Raw genomic sequence first — 20,058 nt, forward strand, 5'->3', positions numbered from 1 at the left:
TATTTTTGATTTGGTTAGTTTTGTACTAACTCTGTATTTCTTCAATTCATCTTCTTAACTCATGTAGGCAAATAAATTATATTTTTAAAATTCTCAAAAAGTTCCGGGAATAGGCCTAGGAAGTTGCAGAAGTTTCTGCATTCCAGGGGTCCCCCCATCCTTAACATTCAGCACTGAGTAATTGCAGTAGGTGTGAATTAAACCCTGTCTTAATACCTAGCAAAGGTGCCTTCTGTCTAATAATTAGAATGCCTTGCCATTTTGGGTGTGTTCCCTCCCCATTTCCACCTTGAGGCAAGATTGATTCACTTTCTTTCTAGAAGTAAGCGGGTACCCACAAACTTGCAAGCTGTAATTTTATGTTTGAGAAAATCAATTTGCAAGTGTAGTTGAACATTTTGAGGCATATTTAAGTGAGGCTTGCACTGCAGTTATGTCACTTTTATGGATCAAATCTATTTATTAGTTTTCAATTTTCTATTTCAAATTCAAACATCGCATATGCAATAAAACACTATAGTGCGAGAAGACTCAGTAACATCTTGCATAAAGCGAAACAATAGAAAATAAAATTAGTAATTAATGCAACTACATTTCCCCGCTGCCAGCTAGCCATTCCATGATCATACCCTCCCAGGCTCTGATACCCAGTGGAAGTAGTAATATAAACATCTCTCTTCACAGGTACCTTCCCTTACAATCAGGCCAGGTTCAAAACCCTCAAATAAACTGGACATGTCAGCTCTGCGAACTCTTCGGACAAAATACTCAAAAATGGTTGCCAGAGATCCCTAAAGTCCTCAGCTCGCTGCTGAGATGTCAGGCTGAGCTTTTCCATAGCAAGGATAAACCAAAGTCTGTGCAGCCACGAGACTGTTGTCGGGATTCGCTCTGTCCCCCAGTGAGATAACAACAACTGAACTGCTGCGTTCAAGGCTAGAGCCATCTGTCGACCTCTCAATGATCTCAGGGGGAATGACAGAGAATTGGGAAGGCCCAGCAAAACATATGCAGGAAATCTAGGGATCTGAGTATCAAAGGCCCTGTCCACCGTGTCTAGTAAATCCTTCCAATACCTATATAATTTGGGACAGTGCCATAATAAACGCACAAGTGTACCTCCGCCCCCACAACCCCTCCAGCAGAAACTAGATTTATCAGGATCCCAGGCGTGAATCCTACTTGGGGTATAGTACCAGGAGAAGGCCACTTTATAGGCTGTCTCAGTACCTGCTGAGTGGTAAGCTGTGTGATGCGCCCTATAGAAGACACTCTCCCACTCGTCTTCCGATAACTCTCTCTCGAGTTCCCTCTCCCATCTCAGCTGCCCCTTAGTCTTGGTCGGGCGAACCGCCCCCCGTAGAAGGACATAGAGCTCAGAAACCACGCACTTGTCATCCTTTTTCATTAGAGTCCATTTTTCATACGGTGTTAATGGCCTATCTATTAATGACCTGTTGGCCGGAAGCAGGGCCCAGTGTCTTATTTGATAGTACATCATCCTGTCAGCTTCGGTTAGGCCGTATAGCTCCCTCATCCGGTGAAAAGGGATGACCCCCTGCTCATCAAATAAAAACCCCACCCTCTTGCAGCTCCCCTCATACCACCGACGCAATGCTTCAAACTGTAAGCCCGGGCCAAAGTCGGGGTTTGCGCCCAGAGGGGTAATTGGAGACGGAAATGTCGTCAAGCCCGCTGCGGCGGCCACCCGACCCCACACTCTCATCGAAATCCCCGTGATCGGAGATATATACAATCCCTGTGCTCTGTGACGGCGCCTAAGCCAAGGTTCTTTACATATATGAGAGCCCGCTACCGCTTGGTCCATGAAACTCCAAAGCTTCTCGGAGGACGGGCGGCTCCATTCCAAGAGGAAACGCAACTGAGCAGCTTGGAAGTATCGAAGAAGACAGGGTACCGCCAGTCCCCCTTCTCTCTTGGGGCGATACAGGGTCTGCCCGGATAACCGCGCCGTCCTCCCTTCCCATATAAATCTTAGCACCGCCACTTGGAGGGTCGCTATCGTCCGCGGTGGGGGCTCTAACGGTAGCGCCTGAAACAGATACAATATGCGTGGTAGAATGGTCATCTTCACTGCTGCGACCCTACCCAACCAGGACCATTTAAGTTTCCCCGACGCCTCTAAGTCTCGGTGGACCTCCTGAGTCAGTTTCGCATAATTCACCGTCACTGTGCGAGCGACTGTAGATCCCAACTCGATCCCCAAATATGGGAGCCCCGTGGAGGACCACGTGAAGCGGAATCGGGCCTTCAGGTCTCGCTCCTGTTCCGCACTAATAAACTTGCTCATAGCCTGCGATTTAAGCATATTCATTCGGAACCCCGAGACCTGCCCAAATTCCTCCAGGACACCCATTAGCGCGGGAGCGAAGTCGTCGACTCCGCCAGAGTAAGAATGACATCATCCGCGTAAAGTGATATGAGATGTTCGTCTCCCCCAAACTTCACGCCCCTAATCTGAGGATTATCCCGAAGCCTCTGCGCCATAGGCTCCATATAGAGCGCAAAAAGAATGGGCGAAAGCGGACACCCCTGTCTGGTGTCTCTATGGACTGCAAACGGCAAGGAAAGTATCCCATTAACCCGTACCGCCGCCCGAGGCGCTTGATAAATGCACCGAATCCATGCCATAAAGCCGGGTCCCAAACCAAAGCGCTCAAGCACCTGGAACAGGTCTGGCCAGTGAACCCTGTTGAATGCCTTTTCAGCGTCGATGGAGAAAAAGAGCGCCGCCCTATGAGAGCGTTCGGTATTATCCAAGAGGTGAAGCAATCGCTTGGTATTATCGCTAAACTGCCTATGCAGTATAAATCCCGCCTGGTCAGGATCCACGAGCCCCGGCATATAATAGTTAAGACGATGTGCCAAGATGCCAGTAAATAATTTAGCGTCAATATTCAGAGGGGAAATCGGCCTAAACGAGGCACATTCCTCAGGATCTTTCCCCGGCTTCGGGATAACTACGATAGTCGCGTCTAACGTACTAGGTGTAAGAACGCCGGTTTGACGAAAGGAGTTAAAGAGTCGCACCAAGACGGGAACAAGTTCCCCACAAAAAAGATTTATAAAAAAGGGTTGAGAATCCATCAGGACCAAGTGACTTCCCAGTCTGCAGCCGAGCGATCGCTGAAATAACCTCTTCCGCCCTTATAGGTAAATCTAGCGCGGTTGCCTCTTTCAAAGACAGGGGAGTGATTGCTATATCCTCTAGGAAGGATTCTGGGGTTAAGGCACCGGGCTCTTCAGCCCTGTATAGATTCCAATAGAATTCTGCGAAAGCCTGCGCTATTTGGTCACTGAAGTGTGCTTCTGTTCCAGAGGGGGAGCGCACCATTTTTATCATTGATGCTGCTCGCTGCGCTCTTAGCCTATGTGCCAGCAACTTCCCACACTTATTGCTTTCTACGTAGTACTTATGTTTAACCCCTTCCCCGCCACGGACGTAATGGTTACGTCCATGGCAGCGCCCGTGTGGCGCCATGGACGTAACCATTACGTCCTGAATGCTTCCCTCGGGAGAAGCGCTAGCGCTCCTCCCGAGGGCCACCCCCCTAGGTCAGGGCTGACCGGGGAATCCCTTCCCCTTCCACCCCCGACCCCCCCCCACCCCCCATGTGACGTCAGCGCGCGCGCGCGCGCTGATGTGTCACAGGGGCCTCCCTCGTCGCGCTGGAAGCTCTGCTTCCATCGCGATTGAAAAAGAAATGCAAAAGCATTTCTTTTTCAATCACTTGGGAGGCCCGGAGGGGCTTCAAAGGGAAGGAAAAGTATTTCCTTCCCTTTGAAGTCCCTCCGAGGGTTTCAAAAGCCGGATTGCTTGCAATCCGGCTTTTGAAACCCCACTAGACACCAGGGATTTTTTTTTTTTCTTTGAAATTGACAAAAGGGAGCGACCCCTTGGGCAAGGGTCGCTCCCAGGGGGGGCATTTTTTTGAAAAGGCCTTTTCTGCCCCCCCTGGGGGCAGATCGGCCTTATTAGGCCAATCTGCCCCCAGGGGGGGCAGAAACCTCTAGGCACCAGGGACCATTTTTTTTTTTGTTTCATTTTTTTTTATTGAGGTGGGGAGCGACCCCTTAGGCAAGGGTCGCTCCCCTTGGGGGAAAATTATATTTTGGCCATTTCTGCCCCCCTTGGGGGCAGATTGGCCTATTTTGATGAGGCCAATCTGCCCCCAAGGGGGGTAGAAACCACTAGACACCAGGGATTTTTTTTATTTTTTATTGTTATTGACAAAAGGGAGCGACCCCTTGGGCAAGGGTCGCTCCCAGGGGGGGCATATTTTCAGGAAGGCCTTTTCTGCCCCCCCTGGGGGCAGATCGGCCTACTATTAGGCCGATCTGCCCCCAGGGGGGGCAGAAACCTCTAGGCACCAGGGACCATTTTTTTTTTTTTGTTTCATTTTTTTTTTTTTTGGTGGGGAGCGACCCCTTAGGCAAGGGTCGCTCCCCTTGGGGGAAAATTATATTTTGGCCATTTCTGCCTCCCTTGGGGGCAGATTGGCCTATTTTGATGAGGCCAATCTGCCCCCAAGGGGGGTAGAAACCACTAGACACCAGGGAGTTTTTTCTTTGTGTGAATTTCACGCAAAGGGAGCGACCCCTTAGGCAAGGGTCGCTCCCTGGGGGGGAGGGCAATTTATTTTAGGCCATTTCTGCCCCCCCTGGGGGCAGATCGGCCTATTATTAGGCCGATCTGCCCCCAGGGGGGGAAGAAACCTCTAGGCGCCAGGGCAAAATTTTTTTTTTTTTTTTTTTTTTTTGTTCTTTCTTTTTTTTAGAGATGGGGAGCGACCCATCAGGCAAGGGTCGCTCCCCTGGGGGGCAAATTGTATTTAGACCATTTCTGCCCCCCTGGGGCAGATTGGCCGATTTTAGGTCAATCTGCCCCCAAGGGGGCAGAAACCACTAGGCACCGGGGATTTGTTTTTTGGCGCCAATGTCACGCAGGGGGAGCGACCCCGTAGGCAAGGGTCGCTCCCGGGGGGCGGGGGGTGGGGGTTGGGGGGGCAAATTTATTTTAGGCCATTTCTGCCCCCCTGGGGACAGATCGGCCTATTATTAGGCCGAACTGCCCCCGGGGGGGGGGGGGGGGCAGAACACTCTAGGCGCCAGGGCAATTTTTTTTTTGTGTTTTTTTTTTTTTGTTGTTTCTTTTTTTTAGAGATGGGGAGCGACCCATCAGGCAAGGGTCGCTCCCCTGGGGGGGCAAATTGTATTTAGACCATTTCTGCCCCCCTGGGGGCAGATTGGCCAATTTTAGGTCAATCTGCCCCCAAGGGGGCAGAAACCACTAGGCACCGGGGATTTGTTTTTTGGCGCCAATGTCACGCAGGGGGAGCGACCCCGTAGGCAAGGGTCGCTCCCGGGGGGGGGGTGGGGGGGCAAATTTATTTTAGGCCATTTCTGCCCCCCCGGGGGACAGATCGGCCTATTATTAGGCCGAACTGCCCCCCGGGGGGGGCAGAACACTCTAGGCGCCAGGGCAATATTTTTTTTGTGTTTTTTTTTTTTGTTGTTTCTTTTTTTAGAGATGGGGAGCGACCCATCAGGCAAGGGTCGCTCCCCTGGGGGGGCAAATTGTATTTCGACCATTTCTGCCCCCCTGGGGGCAGATTGGCCAATTTTAGGTCAATCTGCCCCCAAGGGGGCAGAAACCACTAGGCACCGGGGATTTGTTTTTTGGCGCCAATGTCACGCAGGGGGAGCGACCCCGTAGGCAAGGGTTGCTCCCGGGGGGGGGTGGGGGGGGTTGGGGGGGCAAATTTATTTTAGGCCATTTCTGCCCCCCCGGGGGACAGATCGGCCTATTATTAGGCCGAACTGCCCCCCGGGGGGGGGGGGGCAGAACACTCTAGGCGCCAGGACGATTTTTCTTTTGTGTTTTTTTTTTTTGTTGTTTCTTTTTTTAGAGATGGGGAGCGACCCATCAGGCAAGGGTCGCTCCCCTGGGGGGGCAAATTGTATTTAGACCATTTCTGCCCCCCTGGGGGCAGATTGGCCAATTTTAGGTCAAATTCTGTCAAAATCTGTTTTCTGTGAAAAAATATGTTGTGTCCACGTTGTGTTTTGGGCCATTTCCTTTTGTGGGCGCTAGGCCTACCCACAGAAGTGATGTACCATTTTTATCGAGAGACTTAGGGGAACGCTGGGTGGAAGGAAATTTGTGGCTCCTCTCAGATTCCAGAACTTTCTGTCACCGAAATGAGAGGAAAAAGTGTTTTTTGGGCCAAATTTTGATGTTTGCAAAGGATTCTGGGTAACATAACCTGGTCAGAGCCCCGCAAGTCACCCCATCTTGGATTCCCCTGGGTTTCTAGTTTTCAAAAATGCACTGGTTTGCTAGGTTTCCTCAGGTGTCGGCTGAGCTACAGGCCAAAATCCACAGGTAGGCACTGCTTTTTATAAAAAAATGTGATGTGTCCACGTTGTGTTTTGGGCCCTTTCCTTTCGTGGGCGCTAGTCCTACCCACACAAGTGATGTATCATTTTTATCGGGAGACTTGGGGGAACGCTGGGTAGAAGGAAATGTGTGGCTCCTCTCAGATTCCAGAACTTTCTGCCACAGAAATGTGAGTAACATGTGTATTTTTAGCCAAATTTTGAGGTTTGCAAAGGATTCTGGGTAACAGAACCTGGTCCGAGCCCCGCAAGTCACCCCTCCTTGGATTCCCCTAGGTCTCTAGTTTTCAGAAATGCACAGGTTTGGTAGGTTTCCCTAGGTGCCGGCTGAGCTAGAGGCCAAAATCTACAGGTAGGCACTTCGCAAAAAACACCTCTGTTTTTTTCCAAAATGTAGGATGTGTCCACGTTGCGCTTTGGGGTGTTTCCTGTCGCCGGCGCTAGGCCTACCCACGCAAGTGAGGTATCATTTTTATCGGGAGACTTGGGGGAACGCTGAGTGGAAGGAAATTTGTAGCTCCTCTCAGATTCCAGAACTTTCTGCCACAGAAATGTGAGTAACATGTGTATTTTTAGCCAAATTTTGAGGTTTGCAAAGGATTCTGGGTAACAGAACCTGGTCCGAGCCCCGCAAGTCACCCCTCCTTGGATTCCCCTAGGTCTCTAGTTTTCAGAAATGCACAGGTTTGGTAGGTTTCCCTAGGTGCCGGCTGAGCTAGAGGCCAAAATCTACAGGTAGGCACTTCGCAAAAAACACCTCTGTTTTTTTCCAAAATTTAGGATGTGTCCACGTTGCGCTTTGGGGTGTTTCCTGTCGCCGGCGCTAGGCCTACCCACGCAAGTGAGGTATCATTTTTATCAGGAGACTTGGGGGAACGCTGGGTGGAAGGAAATTTGTAGCTCCTCTCAGATTCCAGAACTTTCTGCCACAGAAATGTGAGGGACATGTGTTTTTTTAGCCAAATTTTGAGGTTTGCAAAGGATTCTGGGTAACAGAACCTGGTCCGAGCCCCGCAAGTCACCCCTCCTTGGATTCCCCTAGGTCTCTAGTTTTCAGAAATGCACAGGTTTGGTAGGTTTCCCTAGGTGCCGGCTGAGCTAGAGGCCAAAATCTACAGGTAGGCACTTCGCAAAAAACACCTCTGTTTTTTTCCAAAATTTAGGATGTGTCCACGTTGCGCTTTGGGGTGTTTCCTGTCGCCGGCGCTAGGCCTACCCACGCAAGTGAGGTATCATTTTTATCGGGAGACTTGGGGGAACGCTGGGTGGAAGGAAATGTGTGGCTCCTCTCAGATTCCAGAACTTTCTGCCACAGAAATGTGAGTAACATGTGTATTTTTAGCCAAATTTTGAGGTTTGCAAAGGATTCTGGGTAACAGAACCTGGTCCGAGCCCCGCAAGTCACCCCTCCTTGGATTCCCCTAGGTCTCTAGTTTTCAGAAATGCACAGGTTTGGTAGGTTTCCCTAGGTGCCGGCTGAGCTAGAGGCCAAAATCTACAGGTAGGCACTTCGCAAAAAACACCTCTGTTTTTTTCCAAAATGTAGGATGTGTCCACGTTGCGCTTTGGGGTGTTTCCTGTCGCCGGCGCTAGGCCTACCCACGCAAGTGAGGTATCATTTTTATCGGGAGACTTGGGGGAACGCTGAGTGGAAGGAAATTTGTAGCTCCTCTCAGATTCCAGAACTTTCTGCCACAGAAATGTGAGTAACGTGTATTTTTAGCCAAATTTTGAGGTTTGCAAAGGATTCTGGGTAACAGAACCTGGTCCGAGCCCCGCAAGTCACCCCTCCTTGGATTCCCCTAGGTCTCTAGTTTTCAGAAATGCAGAGGTTTGGTAGGTTTCCCTAGGTGCCGGCTGAGCTAGAGGCCAAAATCTACAGGTAGGCACTTCGCAAAAAACACCTCTGTTTTTTTCCAAAATTTAGGATGTGTCCACGTTGCGCTTTGGGGTGTTTCCTGTCGCCGGCGCTAGGCCTACCCACGCAAGTGAGGTATCATTTTTATCAGGAGACTTGGGGGAACGCTGGGTGGAAGGAAATTTGTAGCTCCTCTCAGATTCCAGAACTTTCTGCCACAGAAATGTGAGGGACATGTGTTTTTTTAGCCAAATTTTGAGGTTTGCAAAGGATTCTGGGTAACAGAACCTGGTCCGAGCCCCGCAAGTCACCCCTCCTTGGATTCCCCTAGGTCTCTAGTTTTCAGAAATGCACAGGTTTGGTAGGTTTCCCTAGGTGCCGGCTGAGCTAGAGGCCAAAATCTAAAGGTAGGCACTTCGCAATAAACACCTCTGTTTTTTTCCAAAATTTAGGATGTGTCCACGTTGCGCTTTGGGGTGTTTCCTGTCGCCGGCGCTAGGCCTACCCACGCAAGTGAGGTATCATTTTTATCGGGAGACTTGGGGGAACGCTGGGTGGAAGAAAATTTGTAGCTCCTCTCAGATTCAAGAACTTTCTGCCACAGAAATGTGAGGGACATGTGTTTTTTTAGCCAAATTTTGAGGTTTGCAAAGGATTCTGGGTAACAGAACCTGGTCCGAGCCCCGCAAGTCACCCCTCCTTGGATTCCCCTAGGTCTCTAGTTTTCAGAAATGCACAGGTTTGGTAGGTTTCCCTAGGTGGCGGCTGAGCTAGAGGCCAAAATCTACAGGTAGTCACTTTGCTAAAAACAGCTCTGTTTTCTGTGATATGTCCACGTTGTGTTTTGGGGCATATCCTGTCGCGGGCGCTAGGCCTACCCACACAAGTGAGGTATCATTTTTATCGGGAGACGTGGGGGAACGCTGGGTGGAAGGAAATTTGTGGCTCCTCTCAGATTCCAGAACTTTCTGCCACAGAAATGTGAGGAACATGTGTTTTTTTAGCCAAATTTTGAGGTTTGCAAAGGATTCTGGGTAACAGAACCTGGTCCGAGCCCCGCAAGTCACCCCTCCTTGGATCCCCCTAGGTCTCTAGTTTTCAGAAATGCACAGGTTTGGTAGGTTTCCCTAGGTGGCAGCTGAGCTAGAGGCCAAAATCTACAGGTAGTCACTTTGCTAAAAATAGCTCTGTTTTCTGTGATATGTCCACGTTGTGTTTTGGGGCATATCCTGTCGCGGGCGCTAGGCCTACCCACACAAGTGAGGTATCATTTTTATCGGGAGACGTGGGGGAACGTTAGGTGGAAGGAAATTTGTGGCTCCTCTCAGATTCCAGAACTTTCTGCCACAGAAATGTGAGGAACATGTGTTTTTTTAGCCAAATTTTGAGGTTTGCAAAGGATTCTGGGTAACCGAACCTGGTCCGAGCCACACAAGTCACCCCTCCTTGGATTCCCCTAGGTCTCTAGTTTTCAGAAATGCACAGGTTTGGTAGGTTTCCCTAGGTGGCGGCTGAGCTAGAGGCCAAAATCTACAGGTAGTCACTTTGCTAAAAACAGCTCTGTTTTCTGTGATGTGTCCAGGTTGTGTTTTGGGGCATATCCTGTCGCGGGCGCTAGGCCTACCCACACAAGTGAGGTATCATTTTTATCGGGAGACGTGGGGGAATGCTGGGTGGAAGGAAATTTGTCGCTCCTCTCAGATTCCAGAACTTTCTGCCACAGAAATGTGAGGAACATGTGTTTTTTTAGCCAAATTTTGAGGTTTGCAAAGGATTCTGGGTAACAGAACCTGGTCCGAGCCACACAAGTCACCCCTCCTTGGATTCCCCTAGGTCTCTAGTTTTCAGAAATGCACAGGTTTGGTAGGTTTCCCTAGGTGGCGGCTGAGCTAGAGGCCAAAATCTACAGGTAGTCACTTTGCTAAAAACAGCTCTGTTTTCTGTGATGTGTCCACGTTGTGTTTTGGGGCATATCCTGTCGCTGGCGCTAGGCCTACCCAAACAAGTGAGGTATCATTTTTATCGGGAGACTTGGGGGAACATAGAATAGCAAAACAAGTGTTATTGCCCCTTGTCTTTCTCTACATTTATTCCTTCCAAATATAGGGGTGTGTGTAAAAAAGACATCTATTTGAGAAATTCCATGTAATTCACGTGCTACTATGGTCACCCCGGAATTCAGAGTTGTGCAAATAACCACTGCTCCTCAACACCTTATCTTGTGCCCTTTCTGGAAATGCAAAGGTTTTCTTGATAGCTATTTTTTACTCCTTATATTTCAGCAAATGAATTACTGTATACCCGGTATAGAATGAAAACGCACTGCAGGGTGCAGCTCATTTATTGGCTCTGGGTTCCTCGGGTTCTTGATGAACCTACAAACCCTATATATCCCCGCAACCAGAGGAGTCCAGGAGACGTAACGGTATATTGCTTTCGATAATCTGACATTGCAGGGAAAAGTTACAGAGTAAAAAGTAGAGAAAAATTGATGTTTTTTTCACCTCAATTTCAATATTTTTCTTTTTCAGCTGTTATTTTCTGTAGGAAGCCCTTGTAGGATCTACACAAATGACCCCTTGCTGAATTCAGAATTTTGTCTACTTTTCAGAAATGTTTAGGTTTCTGGGATCCAGCATTGGATCATGACCATTCCTGTCACTGACTGGAAGGAGGCTGAAAGCAAAAAAATTGCACAAATGGGGTATGCCCCAGTAAAATGCCAAAATTGGGTTGAAAAAATGGGTTTTCGGATTCAAGTCTGCCTGTTCCTGAAAGCTGGGAAGCTGCTGAGTTTAGCACCGCAAACCCTTTGTTGATGCCATTTTCAGGGGAAAAACCACAAGCCTTCTTCTGCAGCCACTTTTTCCAATTTTTTTGAAAAAAACAAAATTTTCCCTGTATTTTGGCCAATTTCTTGGCCTCTTTCAGGGGAACCCACAAAGTCTGGGTACCTCCAGAATCCCTAGGATGTTGGAAAAAAAGGACGCAAATTTGGCTTGGTTAGCTTGTGTGGACAAAAAGTTATGCGGGCCTAAGCGCGAACTGCCCCAAATAGGCAAAAAAAGGCCTGGCACAGGAGGGGGAAAAGGCCTGGCAGCGAAGTGGTTAAGGCGGGCTACCGCGTACTCTGCCCTATCCCAATCCAATCTACTCAGCTGTTTTCGCACCTTCTTGAGCTCTCGCCATATTCTAGGAGCACCCGTACGTTTCTGAGAGCGCTCCAACACCCTTACTCGCTGTTCTAGGTCCCCCCTAAGTCTACTCCTTGCCTTATTATCTCTAGAGGAAAGGGACATCACTTCACCTCTCACCACAGCCTTCAGTGCCTCCCACAGTGTTGCAATGCTTACCATCCCATCGTCATTAAAACTAAGGTAGTCTGTTATTGCCCCTCGAATCGTCTCTACCGTCTCAGCGTTCTGAAGCATCGAATCCCTAAATCGCCATCCCGATGTACCAACCCTCTCCACGTCCACGTGGATCTCGACTGTAATGGGGGCATGATCTGAGAGGGCCCGCTGCTCAATCTCTGCGTCTCTAACCCTAGAGAGAAGCTCCTGTGATGCCAGAAAGAGGTCCAACCTAGCGTATGTTTTGGTTGCTGAAGAGTAGAAGGAGTAGTCCCTCAACGAGGGGTGCACACTTCTCCAGACATCCACTAGACCACACTCGCTGAGCCATTGCCTCCCTGCGTCCGAAAGAGACCCCGTCTGCCCGTGTCGCTGACCTGAGCGATCCAGGGCCCCATCCATCACAAGATTAAAATTGCCCCCCAGCAAGACAGCACCGTCAGGGGATTGGAGCAGCGGAGTCAAAGACTGTCTCAGGAAGAGTTCTTGTTGGGAATAAGTGCATAAAGGGAAGTGATCATGAAGGAAAAACCTCCCAGTTTAAGTCTCATAGCCAAAAGCCTCCCTGGGATCTCTTGCAGTTATGATATCACTTCCCCCTGGAATGAACGTGATAGAAGTATCGCCACCCCTGTATGCTTTGATGGTAACGAGGACCAGAACTGTCTGTGGAACCACTTAGAACGCATACAGTAGGTGTCATTCAAGACAAGGTGCGTTTCCTGCAAGAGACATACATGACTCTCCGATCTCTCTAGAGCCGACAAGATGGCAAGTCTCTTAGTAGGATTGTTGAGCCCCCTCACATTTAAACTTAAACATTTAATGATCATAGCCTATACTGAGGAGAGCCAGCAGAGAGGCCGGGGCACAGCAGAGGGCTACCCCCTACTTTAACATCTAGACCACCTAGAGCAATCAGGCCAGAGAGCGTTTCCATAAAAAGCCAACATCGCAGGGAAACACAACAACAAACAAATGATAAGCACAACAGGTGCGTAGAACACAGAAGTCCTCGATTGTCTACAACCACGAGGTGCGATTTCCGCGGGGCAGTATATCCAACCAGATCGAGTGTTCAGATCCACAGCCTCCGCCGCCCCAACCCGCTTCAACAGTCAATATATTGTTAGCGATGCGGCCAGTAGCAAACCCGGTCGCCCCCGGGGGACCAAACTAGGTCGAAGTTCCGGCAGCCACATTGTTCAAGGAGGCCTCTCTCTAGAACCTCAACTCCGAGGCCGTCGGGCGCTGCAGCTTCCTTTTCGTTTCTTTCCTCCGCCAACGAGGAGTGCCCCGCGCCGGCAGAGCCGCCCCCCCCGTTCGACTCACAGCCAGCCAGGTCCTCCAGACCCAGGACGCGGCCAGCCTCCAAGACGGTTTTCACCTGCCGAACCTGCTCCTCCCAACGGAAAACCAGTCGGAACGGGTGGCCCCAGGAATATGACACGTTGTGTGCCCGCAAGTGATCCGTGATCGGTCTAAACTCTCTCCTCCTCTGCAGGGTCCACGCCGACAGATCTTGAAATAGATGAAGTTCATGCCCACGAAAGTGTACACTCTGGAGATTGCGGGCCCGCTGTAGAATCTTTTCTTTAAGGACATAATTATGGAGACAGGCTAAGATGTCAGGGGGGCGATCTCCAGGCCCTCCAGCGCGCCCTACTCGATGTACCCGGTCCAGGGCCACCTCCTGTGTCTCGTCCGCACCAAGCAAGGAGCGAAACAGGTCCACTTCGTAGCCCACGATGTCCTCCTTTTCAACCTCAGCCGGGGCCCCTCTAATGCGAATATTTTGCCGCCGTGAACGATTTTCCAGGTCTTCAACCGCCATCTGGAGAAGGTCCTGCTGCTCTCGGAGACAGACCACCTCCTGTTGTAGGCCCGCAACCTCCTCGCCGCGCAGGATCTCATTATCTTCTAGCTGCGAAACACGCTCGCCCAAGGAGGAGACCTCACCCCACAACTCCTTCAGCTCCTGTGAGATGTCCCTGCGCAGCTCTTGGATGTCTCCCCGAAGCGACTCAAACAAGGAGGTCAAAAAGCCCCATGTGACAGGAGAAGACTCCGCTAGATCCGTCTCCCCGCGGCTCTCCGGGGCCCTCATCTCAGGTAAGTCCTCCGCCGCCATCCCAGAAGTCGGGTGCGTCCCTGCCAGCATGTCCCTCACCGAGCGCTCGCGCTTCGACTTTGACGCCGCCATGGTACGCCGGTCTGGTCACTCCACGCCGCAGCTCTGCCCCGGGAAATCCAGGGTCTCCGTCCGGGGCCGATTAGTATGGTCCCCCCAGTCCGGGACCGCGCCCAGGTCCAACCTCCAGCGGCCTCCTCCGCGACAGTCAACTCTTGGGTCCCTTCCTCAGAACCACAGGGCCACGATCATCAAAGACTCAAATAATGGGGTGAGGCCAGACCCCTAGGCCCCTACCTTCTGCTGGGGGCCCGCAGCTCCAACGGTCCACTCCAAGGCCCCAATGTGAGGAGGCCTTGCCTGTCCCCCTCAATCTGCCACACAAGAGGGAGCACCCTCGCCCCCAGGCGCCCAGGTCAGCAGGCACCAGGTCCTCACAGGCCGATCCACCTGATAAGGGGCCCAGGGTAATCCCCAGGCCCTCCGCTCCTCGACGCTCAACCCAGAGGAGCCGCCAGGCAGAGGTCCGTTCCGCGGCCCAGGCTGCCTCCTGCACTGCTCTGCAGCCCCGCCCCTACTACAGGGCCGAGGCCAGCTCCCCTCGCGGGAGCAGCACACTCCATTCGCGGCTGCCACCAAGCGAGGCAAACCCCCAGGGGCACCTCACACTACGGGGGGAGCCTCCAGGCTACCCCCCCCCCCCTGCGGGCCACAAAGCACCAAGCTGGATCGGGGCGGCGGAGCGCTAGCAGACACATCTTAGCGCTCCGCCATCTTGGCCACGCCCCCTTATGTCACTGTTAATGAGGTACTGGTAGTGCAAACCTTTCAACCATATCTATTAGGCCACGCAAAGCCACTTTGTGTGTCTTTTCATGGTGTCATAGATATGAGGTAGGCAAGGTACCACAAATCACAGCGTTGCCTTACTCTGCGCAAGGGAGGCGTTTCATGGATATTGCACTGGGTTTTCTCATGCAACACCTGTGGATTTTGATGCATCCCCAGATTTACAAGAGCCTGTTTACCTGAGGATGCGCCAAAAACGATCACCTCCCCAGGGGAGGCGCAGTGGGGACAAATATCTTTATTTCTCCTCATTTTTTCCTCTTTGTATGTGAGATGTATTCAGCCGCACGCATACAGAGGGACAAAACTCCTAGGATTGCTTTTGTGCAGGAAAGTGCCCCTTCCTACATGTAAACACCTTCCCTGAGCAGGCGTTAAAAATGCTGAAAAAAATGATGCAGAGAAATTTAATTTGTGCCATTTTTTCGGCACCGGGGAATGCCCCCCTGCTTACGTTATGCCTGGTGCCTGGCGCAGGCATAATGTGGCACAAAGGGTTACAAAGTGGCGCAACGCTTGCATTGCACCACTTACTAAATCTGGCGCAGTGTTTTGCCATAACATTGCCACATTAGTAGGAAGAAAATGAAGCTAATGTGGTAATATTATGGAGCAAGGTGCCCTTGAATCTGCCCCAAAGAGTTTAAAAAGGCACATGCTGGCTCTGTGGAGCCACATCATGAAAGAAGCAGTGACCGAAAGGAGTTGGAGCTGTGCTGCTCCAGTACTGGCTTCACAGGCAAGCCTAAAAAGAAGTTCTTGGCTCTATAAGGCAATGAAAAACAAAGTGCCTTTCATCTCCTTTTTCATCACTGTACCTCTGGCGGCTCTGGATTGGCATGTGCCACCCGCACACTCTAGCCTGACTGCCATTCGCTTTATCTGTACTAACCATAACATGAGAGCCCTAAAACATCCAGTAATCTAAGGCAGCGGTGTCCACTCTTTGTCCATGAGGGATGGATCCAGCCACATTTACATCCTGTCCACATTGAATACATTTGCTTACAATTACTCTAAAAAAGAATCTTTTATATACTTGTTATTTTGATACTCTGACTCGGCATGGATGAGTCTGTTCTGGGCCTTTGGTGGGCACCCGCAACCTTAGTCATATCATGTTCTGGGCCTTTGGTGGGCACCCGCAACCTTAGTCATATCATGTTCTGGGCCTTTGGTGGGCACCCGCAACCTTAGTCATATCATGTTCTGGGCCTTTGGTGGGCACCCGCAACCTTGGTCATATCATGTTCTGGGCCTTTGGTGGGCACCCGCAACCTTAGTCATATCAGGCAATTTACTTGCTGCCCAATCTGTGTGTAAGGCACTAAGGGCCTGATTCTAACTTTGGAGGACGGTGTTAAACCGTCCCAAAAGTGGCGGATATACCACCTACCGTATTACGAGTTCATTATATCCTATGGAACTCGTAATACGGTAGGTGGTATATCCGCCACTTTTGGGACGGTTTAACACCGTCCTCCAAAGTTAGAATCAGGCCCTAACTCCTGAACTCTTAGTATCCTCCATTTTTATTTTGTACTGCTTTGTGCAGACTCATTGCTGTAGATTCACCAAAGGGCAGGGATAGCAACCGCTGCCTGTTCACCTTGTGACCCTCATCGGGCCCCATGACAAAGACCTGTTTTATTCTGAAAAGGCTGGGGAGGGTAAGGAGTGAAAAGTACAGAACATAATCTGGGTAGCAGCTGTTACACTTGTCTAGTCTTGTCTAGATAACAATTGTACTACTGAATATAAACACCTGCAATATTGTCGCAATCTAATACCAAGGAGAGAATATCGAGGGACAAAATATCGAAAGGTAACTGCATATAGCAGTTGTTCCCAACCTTTTGACTCGTGAGGACCCCCCACTGAATCACTACTGGAAGCCAGGTACCCCCAAGCAATTTGTACGATTTAAATTTCAAACATTAAAACAGTAATTTGCAAAAAATACACAAATAAGCACACACCAAACAAATACTCGAGTTACTAAACATATAATTATTTTATATTGAAAATATGCAAAAATCCAAAGATTTTAATGGGAAGATTGGCACTGCATCTGAACTACTGACTTTTCAATTTAGGGAAGATGAATCCTCGGGTCAGATTCTACATTTCCCAAGCCTTTTCTGTTTCTAATTTTAGGTACATAAGATCTGAGAAGTTTTTTCACATAAAAATATGAGGTGGGGAAAGGAAGTAAAACCATAAGGGACTCTCTTCTCTCCATAACCTCTCGGTCAGATGTAATTCATTTGTGTTATAGCCCCTCTCACACAAGTGTAGGGTGTTGGAGCACTTTACAGGGGACTACAAGATGTAGGATTCACATGTCATCTATACTGACAGGCATTTTCTAAGAGTGATTGGTCTGGAGAAGCACAAACTCGGGATTCAGAACATAACACAGTGGTTAGCATTGACTTTAATAATAAGAATGTATGTCTATGCAAGCAAATCTTTTTTAGCAGCATGAAGATGATGGAAGAAATGGGAAAAACATCTTTCTAATTTGTGCCATGCAGTTTGGATGCAGCTCTTTGATGGCAGTTTATAGCTCACTGTGCTACATTACGATTGTAATTTATGAACTACCCAGTGGCAAAACAATCTGTGTCACAAAAGCAGTAACCCACTGTGCTATGCACATAAAATACTGTTCTTTCCATGATACACGTTCTTTGCCACAGGCATAGTAACCATCTGTGCTACATTAGATGAGTCAAAACTGCTACCAGACAAAACTCCCATCTCTCTCAGGCAGGAACATTAATCACCAGAGTTAGCTTGACACTTTTACTTTTGCCAGATAGCTGCTGGATGTACAAGAAAATTTGCAGCGCTTATAAAACTGCTGCATAAATGAAGTGTTAAATACAAAAACAAGCATGTGTTTCTGAGAGGCCCAGCTGGAGAAGTGCCTTCCTGCCGGCCCAGGCCTGCGGACCTCCTGGGAATGTGTCACCGACCCCTGGGGGTCCACGGACCACAGATTGGGAACCCCTGATGTAAAGAATAAAACTTTCCTGGAGGAGTTATTTACACATTTCATTTGTGTTGGTCACATGATCCAACTAAAATCAGTAAAAATACCATAGAATAGAAAAAAGCAGAAACGTACTCAAAGTGAAAAAGATATATTGGTATGTTACATAGAACCAAATGAATCAATCAATGAAAGCATCTCAATAAATCAACACTGTCGCCCCCACAAATACAAGATCATCTATAGACAAAATTCATATAACTTAAATTCAGGGATCTTCGAGAGGCGTAGACTCCTCTTAACTTGAACTCGCTGCCCATTCTAACAATGAGCTGTATTGCTGTCGGAGTTGACGGTAGCAGTTCTCCATCTTTGAATATTTTTTCTTGGCTGGCCTTTAACCTACCTTCATTTTTGTTTGGGGTTTTGATGTCTTGTGCAATTGCTTTTGCACTTTGAGTTGTTGCACTTTGAGGCCCTTTCAACACTGAGGGCCTCATTACGACTTCGGCGGTCTTTATACTGCTAGGGTCGCTGTGGCAGTCTGGCTGGCGCCAGAGCGGTGGTGCAACCGCTTTTGCGGTAGTCTGACCGCCACATTATGACCATTGCGGTTACGCCACAGGCGTACCGCCAGCACTGACAGTTTCCTTCCACAGGAGGGACTGGTGGTGCTGGCGATCCTAATCCTCCAGGGCAGCGCTACATGCAGCGCAACCCTGGGGATTACGACGCCCCCTATCCTCCAGCTTTTACATGGCGATAGCAAATGAAATTTTTAAATAACTCCTCCAGGAACATTTTGTTGTTTGCATATTGCATTAACCAGTTCTCTGGGTGAATATTGGTTTGTCCTGTCTACCTTTTAAAGCTATATGTGGCATTTAGGTACATATATGTGGAGTTAAATGTAGAAAATCTAGACTTACATGTCAATATTTTATTTTCAATATTCTGTTCTCAATATTCTGTCCCATTAATATTGTTGATTTGATATTCAGGGGGCATGCCCTCATTAATGTTCAAGTATAGTATGTGCATGCACATTACATGGCGTACTCGGGATTCTGAAAACCATTGTGAAAGTTTGCATTACTAACTCGTATTGATCAAGGACGTTTATGATAAACAACTGAAGGGTGATGAGTCTCTTCCCGTAGGGGAGCACCTAGCCTCATGCGTATCTTCTTTCTTGATTGACACAGGTTCAGGCGGAGTTCCAGAAGAAGTGGAAACGCTGGCGACTGTCACACGTCTACAGCCCGAGAGACAGCAGCATGAAACCGCTCAAGTGCCAGACCAACAGCATCAGCAGCGGTGGCACTGTCGGGAGCAGCGTGTAAGCCATTGGTCACCGAGAGGCAGTATCTTCAATTATGCTCATCACCATCCGAGAAGGCAGTTTACTCATGAGGCACCTTAGATGTATCAATGATGCATGGACAACCCACCAACATCCTACCTACAGCCGGAAGTGAGAGTCACATTGGCAAAACTCCACATGTCTCCAGTGGGAAGGAGCCTCTTCATTCAAACATTTTTAAACTGAGGACATTGAGATTGCATGTGTTGTTTCCTAATGCACAAGACAGCATCTATGTCTGTACTCAAGATACAGGGCTATGTCTAGCAGCGAAGAATGAGGCCTGCCAAAAATGTTTCCTCGTCGTAAGGTCAGTCAGTTGTGATTCTTCCAGAGAGGCGACCCTGATGTAAGTTGTGGAGATAGAACGGATGTTACTGGAGTTCATACTCACTTCTCCAAGGGAAATATAATTAACTGGTTAATGAAAGGTTTGGCTTAATCCAGTCCAGTTATCGTTGTCACCTGAAGCAAGTGAGTGAAGATGTAAGGTATGGGAGACCTTCTACAAAAGGCAGTCACCTCAGGCTGGAGCATTACCATCCACGGTATAGCGGGCACGTGCGTAAGGGTTGCCACCTCTGCATGGGAGTTCAGTCTAGGCTGCAGTGCTCAAGGAGATGGTGATCTCCACCATCTGGGTTCACAGAGAGGATTCTTGGCAACATGTGTCACCAGATCTATTGAAACAGATAAAGATAGAATGGAGTGATGTAAAAGCAGGATTATGATGGAACACCACCAGCAACAAAAGATGTGAAAAGTAAGGTGTGGCTCAGATGTCTTAGGGTTAACGAGCAATGATGCAAGGCCTGTATTTGGAAGCCGCAATATTCATCATGTTGCTCTATGACATTGTTTCACCTAAGACTTATTAGATCACATATGTTTTTTTTCCTTCTGATATGTAGGTTGGCACACTTGGTCGTATTTAGTTGTAGTTTTACGTGAAGAAAAAGGTACAGGTATATACTTAGACTCAAATAGGCTAAGACCACCTACATCTGCAATACAAGAGTATAAGAATTATTTTTTGATTTTCCTAGAGGGCACTGAAGTTATTGTAACTATACTGAAATCTTCGCC

The 20,058-nt window shown here is 49.0% G+C and overlaps 1 protein-coding gene across 1 annotated transcript in view; it reads left to right on the plus strand.

Annotated features, from left to right (window-relative positions):
- The window catches only part of GLP1R (glucagon like peptide 1 receptor), a 960,977-nt gene extending 941,388 nt beyond the window's left edge, over window positions 1-19,589 (plus strand). The window contains exon 12 of the mRNA XM_069236652.1: window positions 18,815-19,589. Within this exon, the coding sequence (XP_069092753.1) occupies window positions 18,815-18,952 (138 nt within the window). The 3' untranslated portion in view covers window positions 18,953-19,589. The remainder of the gene's footprint in view (window positions 1-18,814) is intronic.
- Window positions 19,590-20,058: the final 469 nt, after the last annotated feature.

This window comes from Pleurodeles waltl, chromosome 5 (genome assembly GCF_031143425.1).
Source record: "Pleurodeles waltl isolate 20211129_DDA chromosome 5, aPleWal1.hap1.20221129, whole genome shotgun sequence".
In the NCBI taxonomy this organism is placed as follows: Eukaryota; Metazoa; Chordata; class Amphibia; order Caudata; family Salamandridae; genus Pleurodeles; species Pleurodeles waltl.